The sequence below is a fragment of the Stegodyphus dumicola genome, chromosome 1 (assembly GCF_044657685.1).
Source record: "Stegodyphus dumicola isolate Sdum_Otavi_A_Nest chromosome 1, ASM4465768v1".
Taxonomy (NCBI): Eukaryota; Metazoa; Arthropoda; class Arachnida; order Araneae; family Eresidae; genus Stegodyphus; species Stegodyphus dumicola.
In genome coordinates this window covers 45,495,278-45,516,294 of record NC_140768.1, presented here as the reverse complement: position 1 = coordinate 45,516,294, position 21,017 = coordinate 45,495,278, and the positions used below count along the sequence as shown (strand labels likewise).

At 32.7% G+C, this 21,017-nt stretch overlaps 1 protein-coding gene across 5 annotated transcripts in view; it reads right to left on the bottom strand.

The window, feature by feature from the left end:
- Positions 1-21,017, bottom strand: part of LOC118188260 (irregular chiasm C-roughest protein-like) — an 824,083-nt gene that overhangs the window by 83,965 nt on the left and 719,101 nt on the right. For all 5 annotated transcript variants that reach the window (XM_085814197.1, XM_085814196.1, XM_085814211.1 and 2 more), the window contains 2 exons: positions 16,703-16,900; positions 6,353-6,475 (listed from right to left, as the gene is read on the bottom strand). In XM_085814197.1, the coding sequence (XP_085670323.1) occupies positions 6,353-6,475; positions 16,703-16,900 (321 nt within the window). The remainder of the gene's footprint in view (positions 1-6,352; positions 6,476-16,702; positions 16,901-21,017) is intronic.

Here is a 21,017-nt window from a genome sequence, read left to right as displayed (position 1 = left end):
AACTGTTCTATCCTTTTACGCTAGCGTTTTGATTTTCATTTCATTTCTAATAAATAAAGCATTTCCTTTCTCAAAATGGGTTGAATGGTAGGATACATGAATTTTCAAACTAATTTGTTTAAGAAATTTATCAAATTTACAGGCATTTCATTACAAAGTGCTATAGATGCGTAATTAATATGTTAATATTTCAATATTTTGCTATATTAAGATTATAAAATTAAATCAAATGTCACTTATTGCAATATTTTTGTGCAAACGTTTAAACTGTAAATGTTCTTTCTACTAAAATAACATATCTTCAAATTTATGGCAAGGAACAATAGAAGAAAACCCACTCAAAATAGCAAATATTATACTAATAATTAAAAGTGTTTCAAAACGAGCCTGACAACAAATGAGAGATGGAAATATAGACTTCATTTGTTTTATATCAGAAGATTAATAGATACAGTCTACGACGTTCAGTTACTGAACGTATCACTATCGTCACATAACGAACAGTTTTGATGGAAGTACCTCTGGGACAATTCCGAGAATATTATAACCCTCTTTATGTGCCAACCGCTAAACGAGAAATACCACAAATGTATGACAAATGTACCATAAATGACTTATCTAAAGACAGGCCTTTCGGCGCGATATTTGACTTCGCTATACCAACAAGTCTCCTTTGTCGATATTGCGGAAATGTGTATAGAGGAGGGAGACTGTCTTCAGCAAACAGGGAAGAAAAATTTCTGAAGTAGCATAATCAATAAAATAACACTATCATTGCAATAGGGTTTACTTTATTGATGCATTATGTAAATATATAGTATTATACTATATAATTACATAGTGCTTTCATATAACGAATCTCTTCATTTTTATAATTAAGGCTACATCTTACAGAGACCGGCATATTAAGGTAATTTTATACATTAAGGTAATTTTAATGATACGATAATTTCTTACCCAAACTGGCAGATAATGGATGTCATTGAAAAGATTATTATGATGCACAATGCATGAATGTTTGAAAAACAACATTCTACATTTATTATTAGGTGGCACATCTATTGGTAATGCCACTGTTTGTGAATATATGCTGTGACAAAAATTTTCTTGGCTTAGGATATATTTGCGGCTTCAAGCTTAATAAATTTATTGGTAAACCTAGCCTCTAGAATAATGACAGACAGCGGTTTAACAGAGATGTACTAAAGGCATTACGTTCGAACTAAAATGAGGTTTCTGCATTAAATCTGCCAAACGTCTTCCACGTATTGTATAAGCAAAGATCATTAGACAGCTGTACGTGAAGATACATACCCCTAAAGCAGAGGATCTTTCTGTAAGCATGTTTTTGAATATACATGTACTATAAGGCCTGTTCTTGATTACATCTCAAGTACCACTAACCAGTCTCTAACCTTAAGCGTTTCTCAAGCAGATTAACACCTTATAATAATACAAGCAGCAACTTAACAGTAACATATTACTATGTAAATACAATCAAAAGTTTATTAATTACTAACATGTATTTTAATTATAAAATTATAATCTTGAATGGTACAGATTTTACAACATTCACAGATTGATTTTACAACAGGATAAAATCACAGTACAGATTTTACAACAGACTAAAATTATACTCTTAAATGGTACAGATTTACAACATTCACATAATCATGAAATTCTTTTTCAAGTCTTGGAAGAAGTGTCTAAGTCTTAATCGCCCCCCCCCCGATTAATAAGAACTTTTAGAACGAATGGATTCTTAAAGACATAGAGTCGATAGGAAAAGGAATATACTAGAGACATAACTCTTAAAAAATATAAAATTCCAGCATAAATAAGAACAACTGTCGAATGGATTGATTTATAACTAACCGAAAAGCTCAAGAGCTAACTTTGTAATGAGGAATATCTTCACGAGACATTTTTTAAGAGAATGGTTCGTATTCCTGTTATACATAGGGAAAGTCACAAAGTAACCACATAGTCAACCCATTTAACTGTCGGGAACTGAGTTACTTTCATTATCTACTCGGATACTAACAGTTTGAAAAACAGCGTCAACAATACAAAGTTTTTTCTTTAGTTTCTAAATGAAACTTATCGTATTAATTATACATAGACCTGCAGTAAAGCTTGTTTAATGTTAATAAGAAATCTTCTAAAGATTGGCTATTAGAACTTATTAGATTTTATAGTTCTTATAACTTATAGTTTTTACAACTTATAGATTTTATAGTTATAGTATAAACTTATTAGATTTTATAGTTAAGGTATAATTGCAGCAGATTGAAGATTTTTCGTATATATCATTAACAAAGATGAAACAGTCTGTATTAATGTACTTGCTAAAATTTCAAATATTCTGCTTACGCAACCACTACTTATCCAGAACGGAAACATAAAAAAAGGAAAAGGAATGTAAACGGATTTTAATAAAACGATTGTTATGCAAATCTTAACGTTGGTATTCCTAGCGTCAAGACGAAATCCACTAGGAAGGAATTAATGAAGTCCTGGGGGAAGGCAAACAAAAGTAGGCGACCACCCTTTTATTACGATGACTGTGAAACTTCTTGGTTATAAATGCCAGGAACTTCACTATCCATTAAAAGATTAAAGGTTCCTAAACCTATTTCTTAGCCTTGTATCATACGTGTAGCGATCTATCGCCAATTGTAGCAACCCGGCTCACATATACTGCTTGTGAATGGCAACAAGTTCCGTGCGGCTGGACAGAGTAGATAAGGTAAAACTTTTCACGCACCTCTCTCGAAAGCCAAGAAGCATACATACGCCGTATAAATCGAATTGCCACATTTATACTGTTTATACCAAGCTCAGACACGGTTACGGTCAACTTTTCCGATATTGCCGAGCACCTTAGTCATACGTAAACCCCCAATGAATCCTTAAGCATCATCTTTCAAAGGTTTTGCCTCGTCGAAAGAAATCATGGAAAGCATAGCGAAAGTAATTGGTTGGTGCGATAAAATACCAAGATATCCACAGTTGGTCAAGAATGTGGTGATTTCTGCATTCTAATTAAATTGTTTTGTTGGCAATGACATTCCAGTTATCTATTACCTCAGATCATGTGCTGATGGGGAAACGTATGTAATTGAAAGAAAGAGACTGAATAATTTTATTAATCAATAACTGCTATTAATTTGACCTAATTTTATTAAAATAAAAAAAACCCTTAAAATCTTGAGTTATTTACAAGGTCTTCAAAACTCATTAACAAGATGCATTGAAGCTAATCATCCATATAATTATTTTTATTAAGACTTTTAAGTGCGAAGAACATGATATTTAATAAATAAAGGTAACACACAAACCGTTAAAAAACGCCCCTTTGGGCGTAATATAAAAAGAAGATATAAAAAGGCTTTAGATTTTTTTTTTTTTTTTTTTGTGTCTGTGATTGAAATCTACTACTGTGAATTAAATTTACCCCCGTTCTAAATAAACAAAAATCTACAACGTTTCTCTGTAAATAAGATTTCACTAGTAATGCCGTATTTCAGTCTCTAAGATATAATTAACATATTTTCAAAATTACTAATTTAACAGATCTTTTAACAGTCAGATGCATTAAAGCTGCATTTGTCAACATTTTTAGCTATACAAAAATTTAAAACAACTATCTATTAACAAGGAGTTTTTTCTATAAAAATTATCATGCATAGTTTTTAGCATTTAGCGTGCTTAAATGTACTACAGATTTAATAATCTCAAATAACTGACATTGCTTTTTTGAGGATCTTTGTTCAATGGATTAATTTTAGTTTTTCATTTTGGGAACCGTACTTTTTAACATAATTCTTGCCACAAAAACTGGATTTCCTTATTAATTAGAATAAAGAACATGATGTATATTTTACAGCAGGCATATTAACTCTGGAGTAATTCAGAAATGTGAACGGTGAAAATTATGTTTTGTTTGAAGTTTTTTAAATTGGTTTTTACTCGAGGCTAAAATTCTCCAGTTTTCATTAAAAAATATTATTTAAATAACATTATTTGGAGGGTCATTAAACTTAGTTTACCTTCCTCAACAACGTTTTTGTTCATTATTTTTCACGTTTTTTTTATAATTGTTAACAGAAATCTAAAAAGTTATCTGCTAATATGTTAATTCAAAACCCGATCTGATTATCGACAGGAATTTTCAATCAGATTACTTCTCACAAACTTCACAGCCATTTAATATAGAGCCTTAAAAGGCTTTTTTTTAACATAGAATTTTTATTAATAAGATTTTTCGCCTAAAATCCCATTTGAGAAAAACTGTATTACATTTTCATTTGTAAAGAATGTCGAAACTTCTGTCCATATTTCTGGTAAGCATACATTTTCAGTATTATTAAAGCAATATGACAGCACAAGTTACAGCAAAATCAGAGACTTAATTAAACACAAAGAACTTCACGGTACTTCACCTATCGACAAATCCAAATTTATCAAAAACTATCATGTTTCCTTAGTCGAAGCTTTACCGCCAAATCAAAACGAAATCTGCACAGAAAGTATAATTTGAGGTAAATCTTATTTTGAAATGTAAATTAACTTTGTTTCTTGAAAGTTTTCCAAATCAAAGAGCTTGAAGCAAGGTAATATAGCAATGTGCTAGATTAAAATACTATTTTTCTTTGTTTCTTGTATTTCAAGAGAGTGTATAAGTTCAGTACTTGAATAAAAAAGGTACTCACAGATAGTTGAAAATAATATAGCAGTTTCTTTCCCTTCCGAATCGTAAGATTTAATTAATCAAGTACAGATATGTAAAATTATTGGTTAATTTCAATAAAACAAATATTCAATATTATATTTATTTGTTTACATTGGTGTGATTTTCAGATATAATTAAAACAATGTATTTAATTTAATTTGCTTTTATGAGTATTTGATTAATTTTTATGGAACGTTGCATTTCTGTGGAAAAACAACTAATGATTTCTAGATTTAGTTTAGATAATACATTAATTTAATTAATATTATAAAAACGTTATGCGTCTGGAGATCAAATAAATTCTCCTTCTTCCTTTTTTACTTCTTTGTACGAAGTGAATGAAGTACTGCAATCGCGAAAAATTTCGGATATCATATTTCAAAGAAAATATCCATTTCGACCGCTCTCGAATTCATTTAAACGACTTTTCTTGCCTGACATCTGTATGTGCGAGGAGAATAAATGACTATTTTTTTCTTCAAAAATGGATTGTAAAATGGGTTTAATATGGATACAGGAGGGATTTTTTTCGTGATGTCGTATGTGCGTACATACGCACGTATGTATGCCTATCACATAACTCAAAAACGATTAGTAGTAGAACGTTAAAATTTTCTATATGCGACTGCTATATCATCTAGTTGTGCACTTCTCTTTTTTGCAGCAAACGCCGCACCAAACGTATATGTATATATTCTCTTATCCGGCTCGGTAAGTTCAGTTTTTCATTCTTCTTATATATTGGTAAATTGTGCATTTTTTTCCTCTAAATGTGATTGAATTATGCTGTTCTTATATTTTGGTTAAGGATTTTATACTTTTAGTTAATCTGCATGCAATAGTTCCAGAGTTATCAACAATTAAACGTGTAAACGGCCCAAGGCCTAACGTGGCTGCTGTTTGTTTACATTTGGAACTCTTAGCTTTATACTGAATTAAATCAATTGGTGCACCAATTTCAATGCCGTTTTGCCCAGCGGGCCCAAAAGTTAACTTTAAATCTTTGTGCAACGAAAATATTTTCTTTCCACGCTTTGGCCGAGATGCTTGTTTTGGGGTAGAAACTCTAAATTTAATTGCAAAGAATTTTTTTAAAACTGTTTTTAAATCTGTTTGGTGTTTTCGGTTTTTCTGTATTTTATAATTTTTAACGAAGAGGTTTGGAGATTTTAAATATTTTTGCCTTTCCACGAAGTGAGAACTAAAATGATTGAATGAGAAATATATCTATAATGAAATTCGAGAAAATAAAGTTTAAATGAAATCATGTGGTCAAGGAAGTCATATGGTTGTCAGATCAGATATTTTTTTCTTTTAAGAGAGAAACTTGCAAGTTGATACAGTTAAAATAGCTTTGATTGTCTCAGGTAGAATACATAACAAAAATAGTTTCTGTTTGTAGGAGGAACATTGATAATGATTATTCCGAAAATTTATTTACTCAAAGCTTCAGCAAAGCATTAAATGGAATAACAATGGCATCACATTCGGAAGTACTGCTGACTTACTTGGCAAATAAATTCTTTCTTTTCATAAGCAACAACAGTTAAATTAGGAGCGATATATTTGGATTGTTACTTATTAAACAGTTAGAAAGAGGAGAACTTATTAACTTACCGTATACTGTGAAGGCAGCGTTTCGGGATCGAATACCCTTGACCCCGTCAGCAGCTCCTACTTGGCATTGAAATAAAGCATCATCTTCTAAAGTCACCCTGGATATTTGAAGAGAAAAGTCCCCTGAAAAGAAAACGGTCTCGGTTATAGATCTTTTTCTACTGACGTATAACTACAGTTTTATTAGCATAACAGCACAAAACAGTAGTATAACACAAGGTATCCAAAAAACAATAGTTTGATTTTGTGTTACTTGAAATGCAGATTATATTTACAGAAGTTTGTGTTTTAGTTCTCCCAAATCAAAAATGAGAAATAAATCTGTCCCATACTTTAATCAAGAACTAACTTTCTTTGCAATTATTGTGTTGGATGACTTGCACTTTCATTTATTGAGAAAGACTATAGGAAGCAGACCTATTAACGAAGTTCACACTCCGCTCCATTGAATTTCTTCTTTCATTATCACGAAGAAACTTTGATTTGTGCGCAAAAATATGAAATTTTGTCCATTTGCAGGGAAGAATATTCTCAGCAATCGTAAATATTAATTCCGGCGATTCCAATTTGAGTAAGGACAGATGCTAAGAAAGGGTTTCCACATATGACATACTTCTGCATAGCAAACACTGAGCCACTGCAATACTTTTTAGAATGTATATGAACTATAAACTGCAATAAAATGTTTATAAATAACATTATGTTTATCACTACATAAACTAACATCAAAATCCTTCCATTATGTTTTGGACACTTTGCATAAAGCAAAACTGAATTTAGTATTCATTAATAATAAACCTTAGAATATTCGACTATAATATCATTTTTATAATGAAATTTACAACTAAAATTATATTTCAGGCAGAGAATTTTAAAACGAAATTGAAGCTCATTGACATTTTAACATTTTGGAATTTGTAACATAAACGTTGAGAACATTTTTAATAAAATCTTTTCGTTGGGAAATGAGGTTAAAATAGGTATGTATCTACTTACAATATTTTTATTATTTGCACTAATAAATTTAAGCTTTATATTGAATTTTATCTTGGTCTTTGTTTTTATCTTCCATATCTTCTTGAAATAAAAAAGTTAAAATCTAAAATGGTGAAATTAGTTAATAACTTGAGTCGAAAGCTAAAACTGGTTTGAAAGATAAGCTCTCCAATAAATCGAAGATACAATTCCTCGTTGCTTTGTTTCAAAACTTTTAAGCAAGTATGCAAAAGTTTTTAGATAGTTTACATGGATTTTAATCCAGACTCCTGGGACGTGTGCTACCTTTGGTACTCTAAGCTAGACAGAAACTTGTTAAATTTCAACTATAAACCATATTCTAGAGAAACACAGGTCAAAAAGCTTATCCCGTGTTTACGATAGAATTGTTATGAAAGTTTTGGCCTTTATTATTATAAGAATGTAGAAACATCTGCTTTTGTTTGTATAGTTATAAGAAAGTTTAGTCCTTGTTACAAGAATGAAGGAAGAATTGTTTTTTACACAATTTTGGTAACTTGAGACAGATTTCTCAATAATGGTTTCAATTGTCCACCTTAAGTTTCAATTGTGCCTATTTGCTATAGACTAGTGAAATTTGTTATACTTCCATTTATATTTAGAACTTACTTATGTTTAGAACTTTGCAGTCAGAAAAAATAACAATGAAAGATGAGGTACATATGTTTCTGGTATGTACTGTACATGCTTCTTTGTTCAAGAACTAAAGCTCCAACGCTCTACCGATTATCATTCATTTCCTTTAATGCAATATTTATCTAATGTTTAGTAATTCATATATTGCATTATGAAAATAAAGGAAGTTTCTGGCCAAAATTATAAGCTTATCTAAATTTTTGTTTCTACTTTATTCGAAAATCTTTCCAAAGTTCTCAATGAGACATAAGACACAAAATAATATCAAATATAGCAAATTAGCAAGTTCATTAAAGTGATACAGAACGTTAAAAAAATAGCAGAACTATTAACAAGGAAAATATCTAGAACAAATTTAAAGAAAAATATTAATTAAGACACTACATACAAACAAAATGGAGCGAATTTTCACATAAATAAAGATTCGTACAGTTTTTGTACATAAGGATTAAATCAGACAGGAAAAAAATAATAAAACCACAAATAATGCTAGAAATAAAGTTGGCAATTAAAGGAAGGCAAAATTAAAAGCTAAGAAAGCATTTCGTCAAAAACAGATGTTGTACAGAAACAGAAATATAACCAAGCAGAATGAGAGAAGATATTGAGCACAGAAGAAAAAGAAACAAAATAAACCAGAATTAAAATACGCGAAAAGAAAAATAGAATACACTATTATATTAAAAAACAGAAATAAAAAATAAGATTGGAAGAAGACATTAAACAAATAACGAAAAACGAATTAACACCGGAGAAGCTCAAAAACACAGAAAGAAAACCAGTATCCTGAAAAAATATTAAATGAGGAAAATATAAAATATAGAGCCTAAAATAAAGTGCAAAAATTACAATTAGCGGTAAAAAGAATCAAATTGAAGGAAAAAAAAGACTTAATGGAATTAAAAGTAATGCGCTAGAAAAAGATATAAATAGAAGTACAGATAAGAAGTGCAGAAGCAAATGAAAATACACACACATATATATATATATGACAGAAAAAGCAAAATTTAACCAACTGTCGAATAAATAATTCGTATAAAAATTCTAGGTGCTATCATAATAATCAATGTGAAAATACAAACAGCGTAACACAGTGTTTTCACGAACACTGTGTTAACGGAAATCATAGGATCACTATCAATAACTTTATTATTTAAAGATTAAGACAGATATCAGGACCGCAGCCCGGAAAAAAATATTAGCTAAATATTAATCCATCGGTTATATACAGTGGACCGATGGAGTGGACATGCTGAAGCAAACTATACATTTTATTAAAATGGCTTCCAAGAGCATAATCATAAGCGCTTATATTTTGTAGGGGGGTATGAAAAAGACAGTGCTCATGTTCTTTGTTTATTAAAATGGCTTCCAAGAGCATAATCATAAGCGCTTATATTTTGTAGGGGGTATGAAGAAGACAGTGCTCATGTTCTTTGTCACATGACGTACAAGAATTAAAAAACAGAAATTACAGGATGTTAGGTTTTTTTCGGAGAGGGACAGGAAGCATGAAGAGTAGCAATGCCAACGCTGGTATTCGAACTCCCGATATTCCAACCGTTTGCCGGATGCGCTACATGAGAGTAATACTACTAGGCGTAAGTTACAAGGGCACACGGTTAGACTGGGAGATATGTATAGTGTCTGTGCGGCATGGAGGCAGTCTAAATATTCGGTGAGCCTAAAGTCCTCTCGAGAGGTTGTAGCAGAGGAAGAGGGGTAACAGACCATCGAACCCTTCCCCCCCGAGGTGCTCTCCTCAAAAACTGAGGACGGAACACAGCGAAGTTGTACTGTCACTTGTATGCTGTTCAAGATTCTTGCCAACGACAGGGTCAATCTTGCTCTCCTTTCGATGATGAATTTCGTGGGCTTGTTTTGATGTTACTGTCAGACAAGTGAGCTAAGTCACAACAACACAATAAGAACACTGCGACCAGACGCACGGAAAAATTCCTGACAAGCTAATGTTTATGGTTACGAAAGGAATGTTGGCCAAATTATGGCAAGTGAAATGTACCAACAGTGCGAATGTCTGTCGACGTGTATTTTATCTGTACATGAATATTTATAACGAGACGTAATTTCTGTTTCTTAAAGCACATATTTTCTTTAGATGTCTAGCATATTATGATACTGACTACTTCCCTTTCCTTTACGATAAATTAATGAAAGTATTTCTATCATCTGTAAATGTCTTTACAGTATTGGCTTAATCTACGTCTTAATCATTTTGGATAATTGCCTTGCGAAATGGAGAAACAAAAATGTAATGATTTGAGGTATAATTTTATTGCAACACTTTCTAAAGCATCTTCTGTTATATTTCATTACTAAACTAAATTTAAAAAATACCCTATAAATTCCCTACTATGAATCATAGCAAATAATTTAAGTTACAAAAGAAAAGTTGGGAAGAGAAAAACGAAACGCAAAGCCACAAATTACATTTTCTAAAAGCGAGCTATAAGTTTTCCGAGTTTGACTCGGAACAATTTCTTACCAGCTCAGAAAAGAGCCGCCATAGAGAAAAGAAGGCTACTTTTCTTCATATTTATTGGCTCTTTTATCAAATTTAATTGTTTTTATGACATTTATAGAAGAATGAAATCTACCAAAATTCTGACCTTTATAAATCGAACAACAACCATTCAATACAATTCCACGGATTATTTCTAAAATGAAATTTATTACAAGCTTCACTATCTCTGAATAGCATTAGAGGAAAACGAAAAAAAAAAAAAGAATTAAATGTCTTATATACCAACCAGCTCCGTCTGAGAGAAAGCAAATTCTTTTCGTAAATATAATCCTCTTAGAAAACAGTTCCATTCACTTTTAAATAAAATATTACCATCGCTGGACTAAATATGCATCCAAATAAATGATTTAAGTAAGTATTTTTTCCTCTGATTTCAAATTTCCTCTATTGCTGTGTGTTTTACTTGGAAACGGTCGTAAAAAGTTGGCGGATAATTTATTGCGGAGAGTACTGTGTAAGCCATATTTCTGAAGGTTTTTATTTTCGATTTAACATCCAGTAGAAAATCTATTGCAGTTTTTTTTTAAAGCGATAACGCACTATTGTAAGTACATATATTAACAACGTTCTGGGCTATTTCACAATCCTGCAGTAAAACAGCGTTAATGGAAAATGGATCTACAGAAAGACTAAGGATTTTCGCTCTTTCGTTCGCTTTTCTTTATTCGTGTCAATATTATTCTCGAAAGATTTCAATGCATTTTGTTACGGATGAATTCATCAATTAATCGCGAGTGAAGATTCGCAATGGAAAGAAATTTAAACATGACAAAACTGAGATTTATTTCCATCGAACTCTTAAGAATATCCGAAGTGGATTATAAATGAAATCTGCAGAAATAAAGTTTTTAGTCGATGTACAGCGCAGATAACGGAGGAAATAAGATTTTGATATGTTTTATTTTGTAACTTATTTCACAGATAAACAGCTAGCTCCGTTGTCTAAGAACTTTTAGCCCAAGGCGGAATTTGCTCAGAAGGGCAATTAATTTCGTTTTGGCATTTCGCGTCGTCCTCTATAAAACGCCGTTTCACTTTTCAAATTGTTTTCACCAAATATGAGAGTCCTTCATTATATTTAAAGAAATTAAATGATGAAGAATCTGCATGAATGTTTGTATGTTTCTCGCATTGTGAAAAAGCAACGGCACCTAGAGTAATAAAATTTTGAATAAAATAGTCCTTCACTCGAATATGGACATCTGGAAGCCCAAATTTGGAATTTGTTTTATTATCTATTTCATATTTTGTAACGAACGAATTTTTGGTTGAGAAACTCAACGATTTCAAAGCGAGCAATGGCAACATTAAACGGGGGGGGGGTAATTAACACCCGCGCGCGAGACTGTGTATCGGAAATTTTAAAGATATGCTATTTTAAAATTATTTTGCGATATTACTGTTGAATTGAATTTTATGGTTTAATACATGTCATTTAATAAATAAAGATAACCAAAAAAAAAAAAAAAGGTTAAAAAACGCCCCTTTGGGCGTGCTATAAAATTTGAAAGCTTTCAGATTTCTTTTTAAAATTTTTTTCAGTATGATTATTATTTGTATGATGAAGAAAACAGTAACACTTTTTGTTGCTAACATATAGAACAAATATTCAAAACTTTGTGTATGATCCCAACCTAATGTCCCAGTTTTGGAGCCGTTAAAGTCTTAAAAAAATTGAGACTGAAAAAAGACTTTAACAACATCACAACTCTGTAATAACTATTCAAAATATGTTCATCCAATTAAAAAGAGTGTAAGTATTGGTCGGCCCGAAGAAACGCCGAGTGTAAAGCCTCAATCTGTCTTAAATGGGACGTCTTAATTGTGTTAAACCCTTATTTAATTTAACCTGATTGTATCTTATTGCTGAATTAGATTTTCCAAATATTCAGATAATCGACTCCATAGGTGCCATCTAATAAATGGCACTCAAGATTACAATATAATGTTGGTACATAATCATAATTGCAATATTATACTAGCTAAGGTTACAATCTTAGATGGAATCGGAGGCCTGTTTTAATAATATAATACTGAAGACTATCATACTCATAAGTAATTGTGATAGGATTTAAAATTGTCTTTATGAAATACATTTTAACTCCTTCATTAAAATAGCATTTTGACTCAAATATTTAGAATACTTATATTGTATATGTGTGTGTTTTAATGTCAGAAAAGAGGCGTAAGTAACACAAGGTTATTCAAAATGATTCACTTCATTCAGAATGCATGTATTCTTGAAGTTTACAAACGCAGAATGCTAAGTGATGTATGAAATAAAAAACAGCTATATAAGGTTTGTCTTTCATATTACTAATGCCTAGCGTGATTTTCCATAATTACACAAGCAACATAAAAGATGTCACTCGAATTAATCACTAAATCTCATTTCCTTTAGCATGGCTTTTTCCCCAAGTTGTTAAAATAGTGGAAATATGTAAATCAAATCGCCAAATATATCGTAAAAAAAGAACATAAACCGAAAACTTGCCCTTTGAAATTAATGAGGTTTCGTTAACATTTTAAAATATTTTATGAACTTTTAAAAAATATGATAATCTCACAGAGTTGCAAAAAAATTATTATTGTTGCGTTCTACGGGTTTTGTGGATTTGGAGTTGTAGAGACATTAAGTATTTTTGAAACTGGAGTTATGAAAAATCAGCAACGCCCTCTCTGGGAAACGAACCACGGATCTCTGGAATACGCGTCCAGCGTGCAGACCACTTCACTATGAAAGCATGCTAAGAAGGCGGAAGAAATACCTTATAGAATAATTGACGATAACACTTGATGAAGAATCAAAACACAAATTAATTGGCGAGTACTACACAGGAGAGTTCCAAAGACACGTTTAGAGTCATCGAAAAACTAAGTTAAACACGCTGAAACAATCAGCAACCCAGACTACAACGGTGAAGACCGCTTCACAGCAAAACATTAAAATACAGCTTCCGGCTTTGTTCGGTCGCTCTGAACTTAAAACACTACACTACTACTGAACTCAACATACTCTACTACACTAGTACTCCGGGTAAAGGCAGGGTATATATAGCTTTAACCTACCTTCGAGAACATTCCTGGAGAAAAACGCTAAGAACGCGTTCTAGAACGTTCTCGCTTCGACTATGGCATATCGCCATATTTCATCAAATGGGCGATTTCGCACCAAATCTGGCAATCTTGCCTTTCCCTGCCACTTTCTGGCAACCCAAAACTCGCTTTGCGGTGAAACTATCTCACTGAATCTGGGCATTTCGCAACGTTACTATTTTGTTACGCTGTGCTGTTCTGCTAACTCAAGTTCACTGAATAAAATCTATTAACATGAAATTATAAAATAAGTGAACATTTATTACTACATTTTTCCAGGATTTAATTCACACTGTTGGTTTTTCGTTTGAAAATACTTAACTGTGTTATACTATCATTCCTTTTTTTTTTTTTTTTTTCAATTCGGGAAACTGCAGGATGCATTAAAAAAAAATCTTTTACAACTTTTATGAAATGACATTATTTAGTGAAATATTTTAATTTCAAATTTAAAAACAATTAAGTTAGTTTAAAGTTTCCTTCTTTGCTACACACGTTTTAAAGAACGTTTTGATCTTTAGAGAGCTTTAATGTCTACATGTCTACACGAAATGAAAACAATGTTTTGAGCGTAATCCTATCATTAGTTGCTTTGCAATTTCATTCTTTAATTTGCTTCAGAATATTTTAATCCAGTAAAATATTTTATTCGATACATTAGAAACAGCTGAGCGTGAAGAGGTTTCTTTGATAACTTTGCTACATGAATTAATATGGTATGTATTCATAACTGCTTTGTTCAGTTAAACAGCACACATGTATCACGAACTACATTCTAACGTACCGAGTGGTTGGCTGCTCGGCAAGGTCTAAAACAAACATTACTTCAAAAGTAAATGGAAAACAGATGCGCAGCCTGTACAGAAATACCAGACTGAGAAAAACAGAACACTGATGCAGCTTTACACAAACACAAACAGACAAGCATCGTCTTATGAACATCATTTAACTAAGCAACCTCATAAACTAACATGATAGGGACAACAGTCTCAGTTGCACTTCAGGATGTCAGACAGCGCAGGGAAACAAAATTATGCATGACTCTCAAGTGCAAAGGGAAAAAAGGCGTCAGAGGCGGGCTGTTCAGTTTCAAACCAGCCCAGGAGAAACATACACTTTACATCTAACGTCTGGAAACGTACGCTATTTTGTTTCAGCTTGAAGATACGCGACACTTCGTCAAACGAAGTAGACAGATAATAGATACAATTTGGATTGACTGTAGATTTAGATTTTGGAGTTGCGGAGAGATCACATTTCACGTTTGGATTTCTGGTTACATTGCACCAACAGAGACGTTAATATTTTAATCTCAGAAACGGACTACTGCTGAAAATCAGCGACGTGTTCTCGATAATCGAAGATACACGTATTAGGAAATTCCATGGCATTTCATAAAGATATTTATATACAAGAAATAACTTCAATCAGCTAGCATAAACGTTTGTAATAGTACATCAGTAGTATCATTGAAGGGGAATGAAAAAACGTGTTGCTAACTCTCTAGACCTGAATGTTTATAATCATTAAATATATCAGACCTTTTCGAGATTAATATTAAATTATATTTGGTGTTGAAATGAAAATAAAACTCTCCATCAAACTTCCAAATTTCAGGCACTTGAAATTTTTTTGAATTTGAACAGAAGCATTATATTTCTCTGATTGCTTTGAATTTACTATCTAAAAACATTTATTTCGAAGAAAAAAGAATAAAAAGCTATCAAAATTAGGATGCAAAATATTGCCATAACATTTCATGACACTAATGCATGTTTTCTCTATTATCCGGCGAATGCTGGGGAAGCAGGTAACAGTTAATTGAAAAACATGGATAATATATACTATCAATTTTCATGCATATTGTATGTGTTTATTTATTAAAATATCAGTAATTTTATATTGTGTTTGAGAACGCTTAAATATTTGTCGAATTTAACTGTGTATTTCTCCAAATGCTATTTTATCATTTTATTCGATTCTCCTTTGGTCGACCAAGTCCAACAGAATTCCAAAAGAATTTTCTGCTGTCGCAACACCAACGTAACTGTCAGTATCTTCTTCAATATCACTCTTTGCTTCTTGTGTTCTTGTGACATTTGAAACGATATCCGCATCACTCAAGCACTGAACGTCGAATCGCCATCGATGTTTTCCGAATCGATATTTTCGAAAAATTTCACATTCAGGATTATTTTCGCGTATTTCTTCAGTTACTAGTTAGACTTCTTAACAATTAGATAAATCTTCGATTTCTAGAGTAGGACGAACCTTTCTCTATGCTCGGATTTGTGCGTGTTTGTTTTTTACACGCCTATGAATTACACACCCGTGAATGTGCACGCCCATGAATTTATACGCCCATGAATGTGCATGAGCGGGCACCACCACGTACGAGTACTCGGCACCCTCGATAATACAGAGTACACTGTATAACACATGCTCTAAGGAAGTTCTACATTTTAGATACAAATTATTAATTTTTTGAATTAATAATTTGTTAGACGTGACTTCAAATTCGAAACGAGTCAAATATTTCTGTACAGATATCACAAATTTTGATTTCACGATTTCATAAAATACATATTTATTTTCATAAATTTGTGACATCTAGTTGAACCAGTTAGAATATGTATATCATTATAAGTGCACAGCGATACGACGATGGATTTCTTTTCTTATTAGACTACCCTACTATGTGTATATTTCACAGGAAATTATTTTAAAAGTAACAAAAACAGTAAATTTAATAGCATTAGCTTTCTTACATGTTTTAAAATATAAAACGAGACGCAAAGGCAAAAAGGCCCATTTGATCAGCAATATATTATTGTTACACATTTCAAGGGTAAAATTTGGTACTCTACGTATATCATTTTATGATTACATTCTTTCTAATGTCTTGCATTTCTATAGGCTTCCTAGTGAGCAAAGAAAGGAAATTTGGAGGCTAGAAAATAAGCTAAAAAAATAAGCGAGGTATTAAGCCATGTGCGTAAAAATTATGAAGTTTTAAACAGTTGCTAAAGATTTCTTTTAATATGTATTCAACTCACCTTCGTCGTCGCTGCCGATCATGGTGTACCTGGGAAAGCCCTTCAACTCTCGGTCCGACCCGAGCCCGAAAGCATCTCGAGTCCACTGCAATGTGCCGACTTTGTTGAGGACTCGGCACGGCAGGACTGCTGCCTTGCCTACGATTGCTGTTCGATCTGCGGGCTCAATGGCGAACTCCTGAGGGGGCCTCCCATTACCTAATTAAAAAAAATAAATATTTAAAATTATGCATATAAATAAATATAATGGAAAACATTGTAATATATTAGTTCATTCTTCTGTTGCAATTTCTTGGAAGAAAGAAATTTCAGTCACAAAAAAGTTATCCTTAAAAGGAAATCGTTAGGATTTGTAATACAGGAAGAATGACCACGTCCAAGAATAGCTCATTGCATGTTGTTAAAGTATTCAAGCAATGTTTGCATTTATAGAAAAGGATCTTATAATTAGTTACTTAATTAGCGGTTTTGCGGAAGAAAGTTAATGCAGCTCCCAGAATTACCTAAAATAATTGCACCGTAATAAATGTGATATATTAACATGCACTGGAAACGAAAATTAAACAATAAACTTCTATTGCTTTTTAACATCCTTCCTTCTTTACACTGGCTCTTTCTCTTTTTTTTACGCTACACTCTATCTCTTAGGTAAACAAAAAAATTGGAATGAACTACATCAACACTTCTATTGACTAATATGGGACCGTTTGCAATTAACTGGAAGATACTCGGAATAATGGAGGAAGAAGCAATTGAAGAAAGAAAAGAAAATTTTAATCGTTCATTATAAATTCATAATAAAATTCAGAAATAAAATTCGGATTTGAATTTCTAATAAGATATGATTTTAAAGCATTCGAAAAGAGTCAGTGCAAGATGGCAGAATCATAATAAGAATAACGTATAAATAAGATGATTAATAAATAAATTTCCCACTTTTTCGCGATTCAAATGGTTTAAAAGTAAAATTCATAAACTGAATAATATATATAACCCAAATATAGCCCAAGTAGTAAAAGTTCAACATTCCCAGTAATAACCCAAAGAGTAGCAGTATAACATTTACTGGATGAGCAGCTCCTCCATTGCAGCAAACCGTCTTGCCATTAGCAATTTATCTATCTATAAAACAAGGGATCGGATGGCAAATCACATGGTATTACTGAGCTACATATACGGGTACAAGGATACGTCTCATGATGGGATAGATTTAAATTCATGATACATTTCATGCACAGATGCGATAGGTTTGTAATATGCAGTGAAAAGATGATGGAGTAGAAACACTGTTGCGGGGTTTATTTTAATTTTCTAATAGTTTTTTTTTATTTTGGAACAAACCTTTCATTTACTTTCTTATTTTCCACCTAGGTCTCCCTATCAGAATCAATTTTAAGGATTACGGTTTTATGTAAAAGACAAGTAAAATAAGTATTTAAACTGAAATATAGGTCACAGCACAAGAAGAGCTTAGAAGCGGGTATCTGCCTTCCAGATTGCCTGGGCTAGTCTAACCTATTAGGCCGTATTGTTACGTGCCTGTTAGATTTCGCCGGTGATCTTAATAAGGGTCAACTCTGTTAGTTAATTCTCTGCAGATTCGGATGATTTTATTTGAGTCAGTATTTAGATCAGTTTCTTGTTTTCTATTTTGAGTTAAAGCCCAACTGTAGGCTTAAAGCAAGCCCGAGAAGGGGCCATCTGTTCATTTTTTTGAGTTGGAAAAAAGAGTAAATTTAACTCTTCTTTAGACTCTCAGTGAATAGAACTCTACGATAAGTCGCCACACAGTTCTTAAGTATTCTAGCTTTTAAGGAGGATTAATTTTGCTCGGATATTACACTGCTAAGCGGATTATACAATGATTTCATTGTAACAAAATGTGTAGAACTCTAAATAAATTTGAGTGCTACAAAGAATGTCCACAAATGAGTAGATTACACAGTAGTTTAGTGCAACATATTTCTCAAAGAGTACAGTTACTTCTGAAAAGAATTTTGGATTTTACGGTTGCTTGTGAAGAGTCCTAAAATGGCACTAAAGTTTTACGAAAAAAATAATAATAACATTTGCTCTTATAAAGACATGTCCCGGTTACACCCACGACAAGCAGAGAACAAATCATTAAGAAGAATCGTTTCTAGTTATGAATAAAGGATTGTTTCGATACCGTTAAACTCTCTATTCGAGTAAAGGAAAGAGGAGGGGAGAGAAAGAAATACAAAGACAGGAAGGAACAAATTAATGCATAGGATGTCTTCACATTCTCAAGAAAAACAACTTTCCGGAACAACTCCTTTTAAAGGACCTAACTCTAAGAAGGATTATATCTAGAAGAGCCATCAGCCTTGCATTCTAAGTTACAAATCATTTACGAGGTTAAACTAGAGCAGAAGAGAACGAGCTTAAAAAAGTAATCTTACAAGACTGATTGCATGAGACTCATTACACGTTTCAAGACGCCGGAAGTTTTTACGTTATTTGTTTTGGAGGGATACCCCCAAACTTGATTGAGTGTAAAGAGTTGATGTTTCCTGTTATGTCGTACAGCACCGCCTAACGGAAATGGCAACAAATGCGTGTTGAAAAAGTATTCACATAAATAAAAACTCTCGAGGGTGACAAGAAACAGCCATTCGGTGGAAAGGAATCGCGAAAGTAAATTCCACCGCAGAAGTCAAAACATCCCGAATCATACGTTTTGAAACTGACAATCCCCAAAAGTATAATATAAAATTTTGCAGACTGCATGTGAATTCATACGATGTTAAACTAATTCTCGGATCTTTAAATTGTGGATTAAACTTTTAAAATGAGATTGGTGGATTTATATGAAACTTTGCTTGAATTCTTATTAGTTAAGCAGCCATGAGCATCTAAATCAGAGGCTCTTAAACAAGGATGAAATTTCAGGGGTTGGAAAAAAAAGTGGTTTGTGTTTTTTAGTGGCAAGTCACGAACCATACGATATTTGTCAATTTAGGAAAGATTATTGGAATATGGCAAAGCATCCGAAGGCTATTTGCCTAAGGCGAGAGATGCCTTTGTGGAGGACTTTCGAAGTGAACCGAACCGGGCTCGTTTTCATGTCACACTTAGGGAAGGCCACTAAAGCCAACCATGCAGCCAGCACGTTCGCCTGGGATCTAACCCAGTCGATCTCCTCGTATTTAGAGGTCTTAACCACTCAGTCACTGGTTGGGGGGGATATTTTGTCAGAGTGAATATACTTTTTGAAGCAATGGTATTTCTTTTATGAACGGTAAAAAGATCACTCAAACACTTCATAAGAATGCATGCGTCGAAAACGTAGTGAACAAATGTGTAATTGCCCTAAATATATAAATAAAGACTGAAGTTACGTAAAGAATTAAAACACAAAAAGTGCATTTTATGTGAGCGGAAGGATTGACTACTTTTCACAAATTCTAAACATTTTAAAATCTAAATTACTCTATACAACGATCTAAGCTAAATTGGTTTCCGGGCTTGTTTTGAATGGATATGTCTATACACGAAAGGCATCATATATACACAGGTAAATCCAGCGCTGTTACTAAACTTACCATTATGAGTGGATACGCTCAATAGTAATAGCGCGTCCCAGTTTGATTCCTAGCAGTAGAACGGGCTAACTCATATAATTTTTGTAGTTTTTAATACAAGCTAGTTTTCTTAAGAAATTTCTCCATGAAAACATCTCTTCTCTTAGATAAAGATAGACGTAGAATCCTTTTATCGTAGTAAACTTATAAGGTATTTCTCCCGCCTTCTTAGTACTTAATATGCCTTCGTGGTGTAGTGGTAAGCACAATCGGCGCGTATTCGAGAGGTCCGTGGTTCGAGTCCCGGCAAGGGCATTACTCCTTTTTTTATCTCTCTAGCTTGAAATAACCTAATGTCTCCACACTGGCGCCCGAACTAAAAGGTGGTGAATGATGATTCTTCACCAACGGGATTTGGCGATTGGGTCCCCTAAACCCCAGTTGCCCTTTAAAAGGGGGAGTATATAAGGTATTTCTCACACCTTCTTAACATGCCTTCGGGATCAGCACACTCGGCGCGTATTTGAGAGGTCCGTGGTTCGAGTCCTGGCGAGGGCATTGCTCATTTTTCACGTCTTCTGCTTTAAAAAATCCTAATGTTTTCTATAGATTAATTACAATATTTAATCTTTACGAAGATAGTGTATGATGTTTTCGATAGTATTTATATTCTTAGACTGTTTTTGGAAGTTTTATCTCTAAACGGACAAAAAAAATCTGATGTGTACACCACATGACTTCCTTGTACGGAATATTAAATTATACGCATT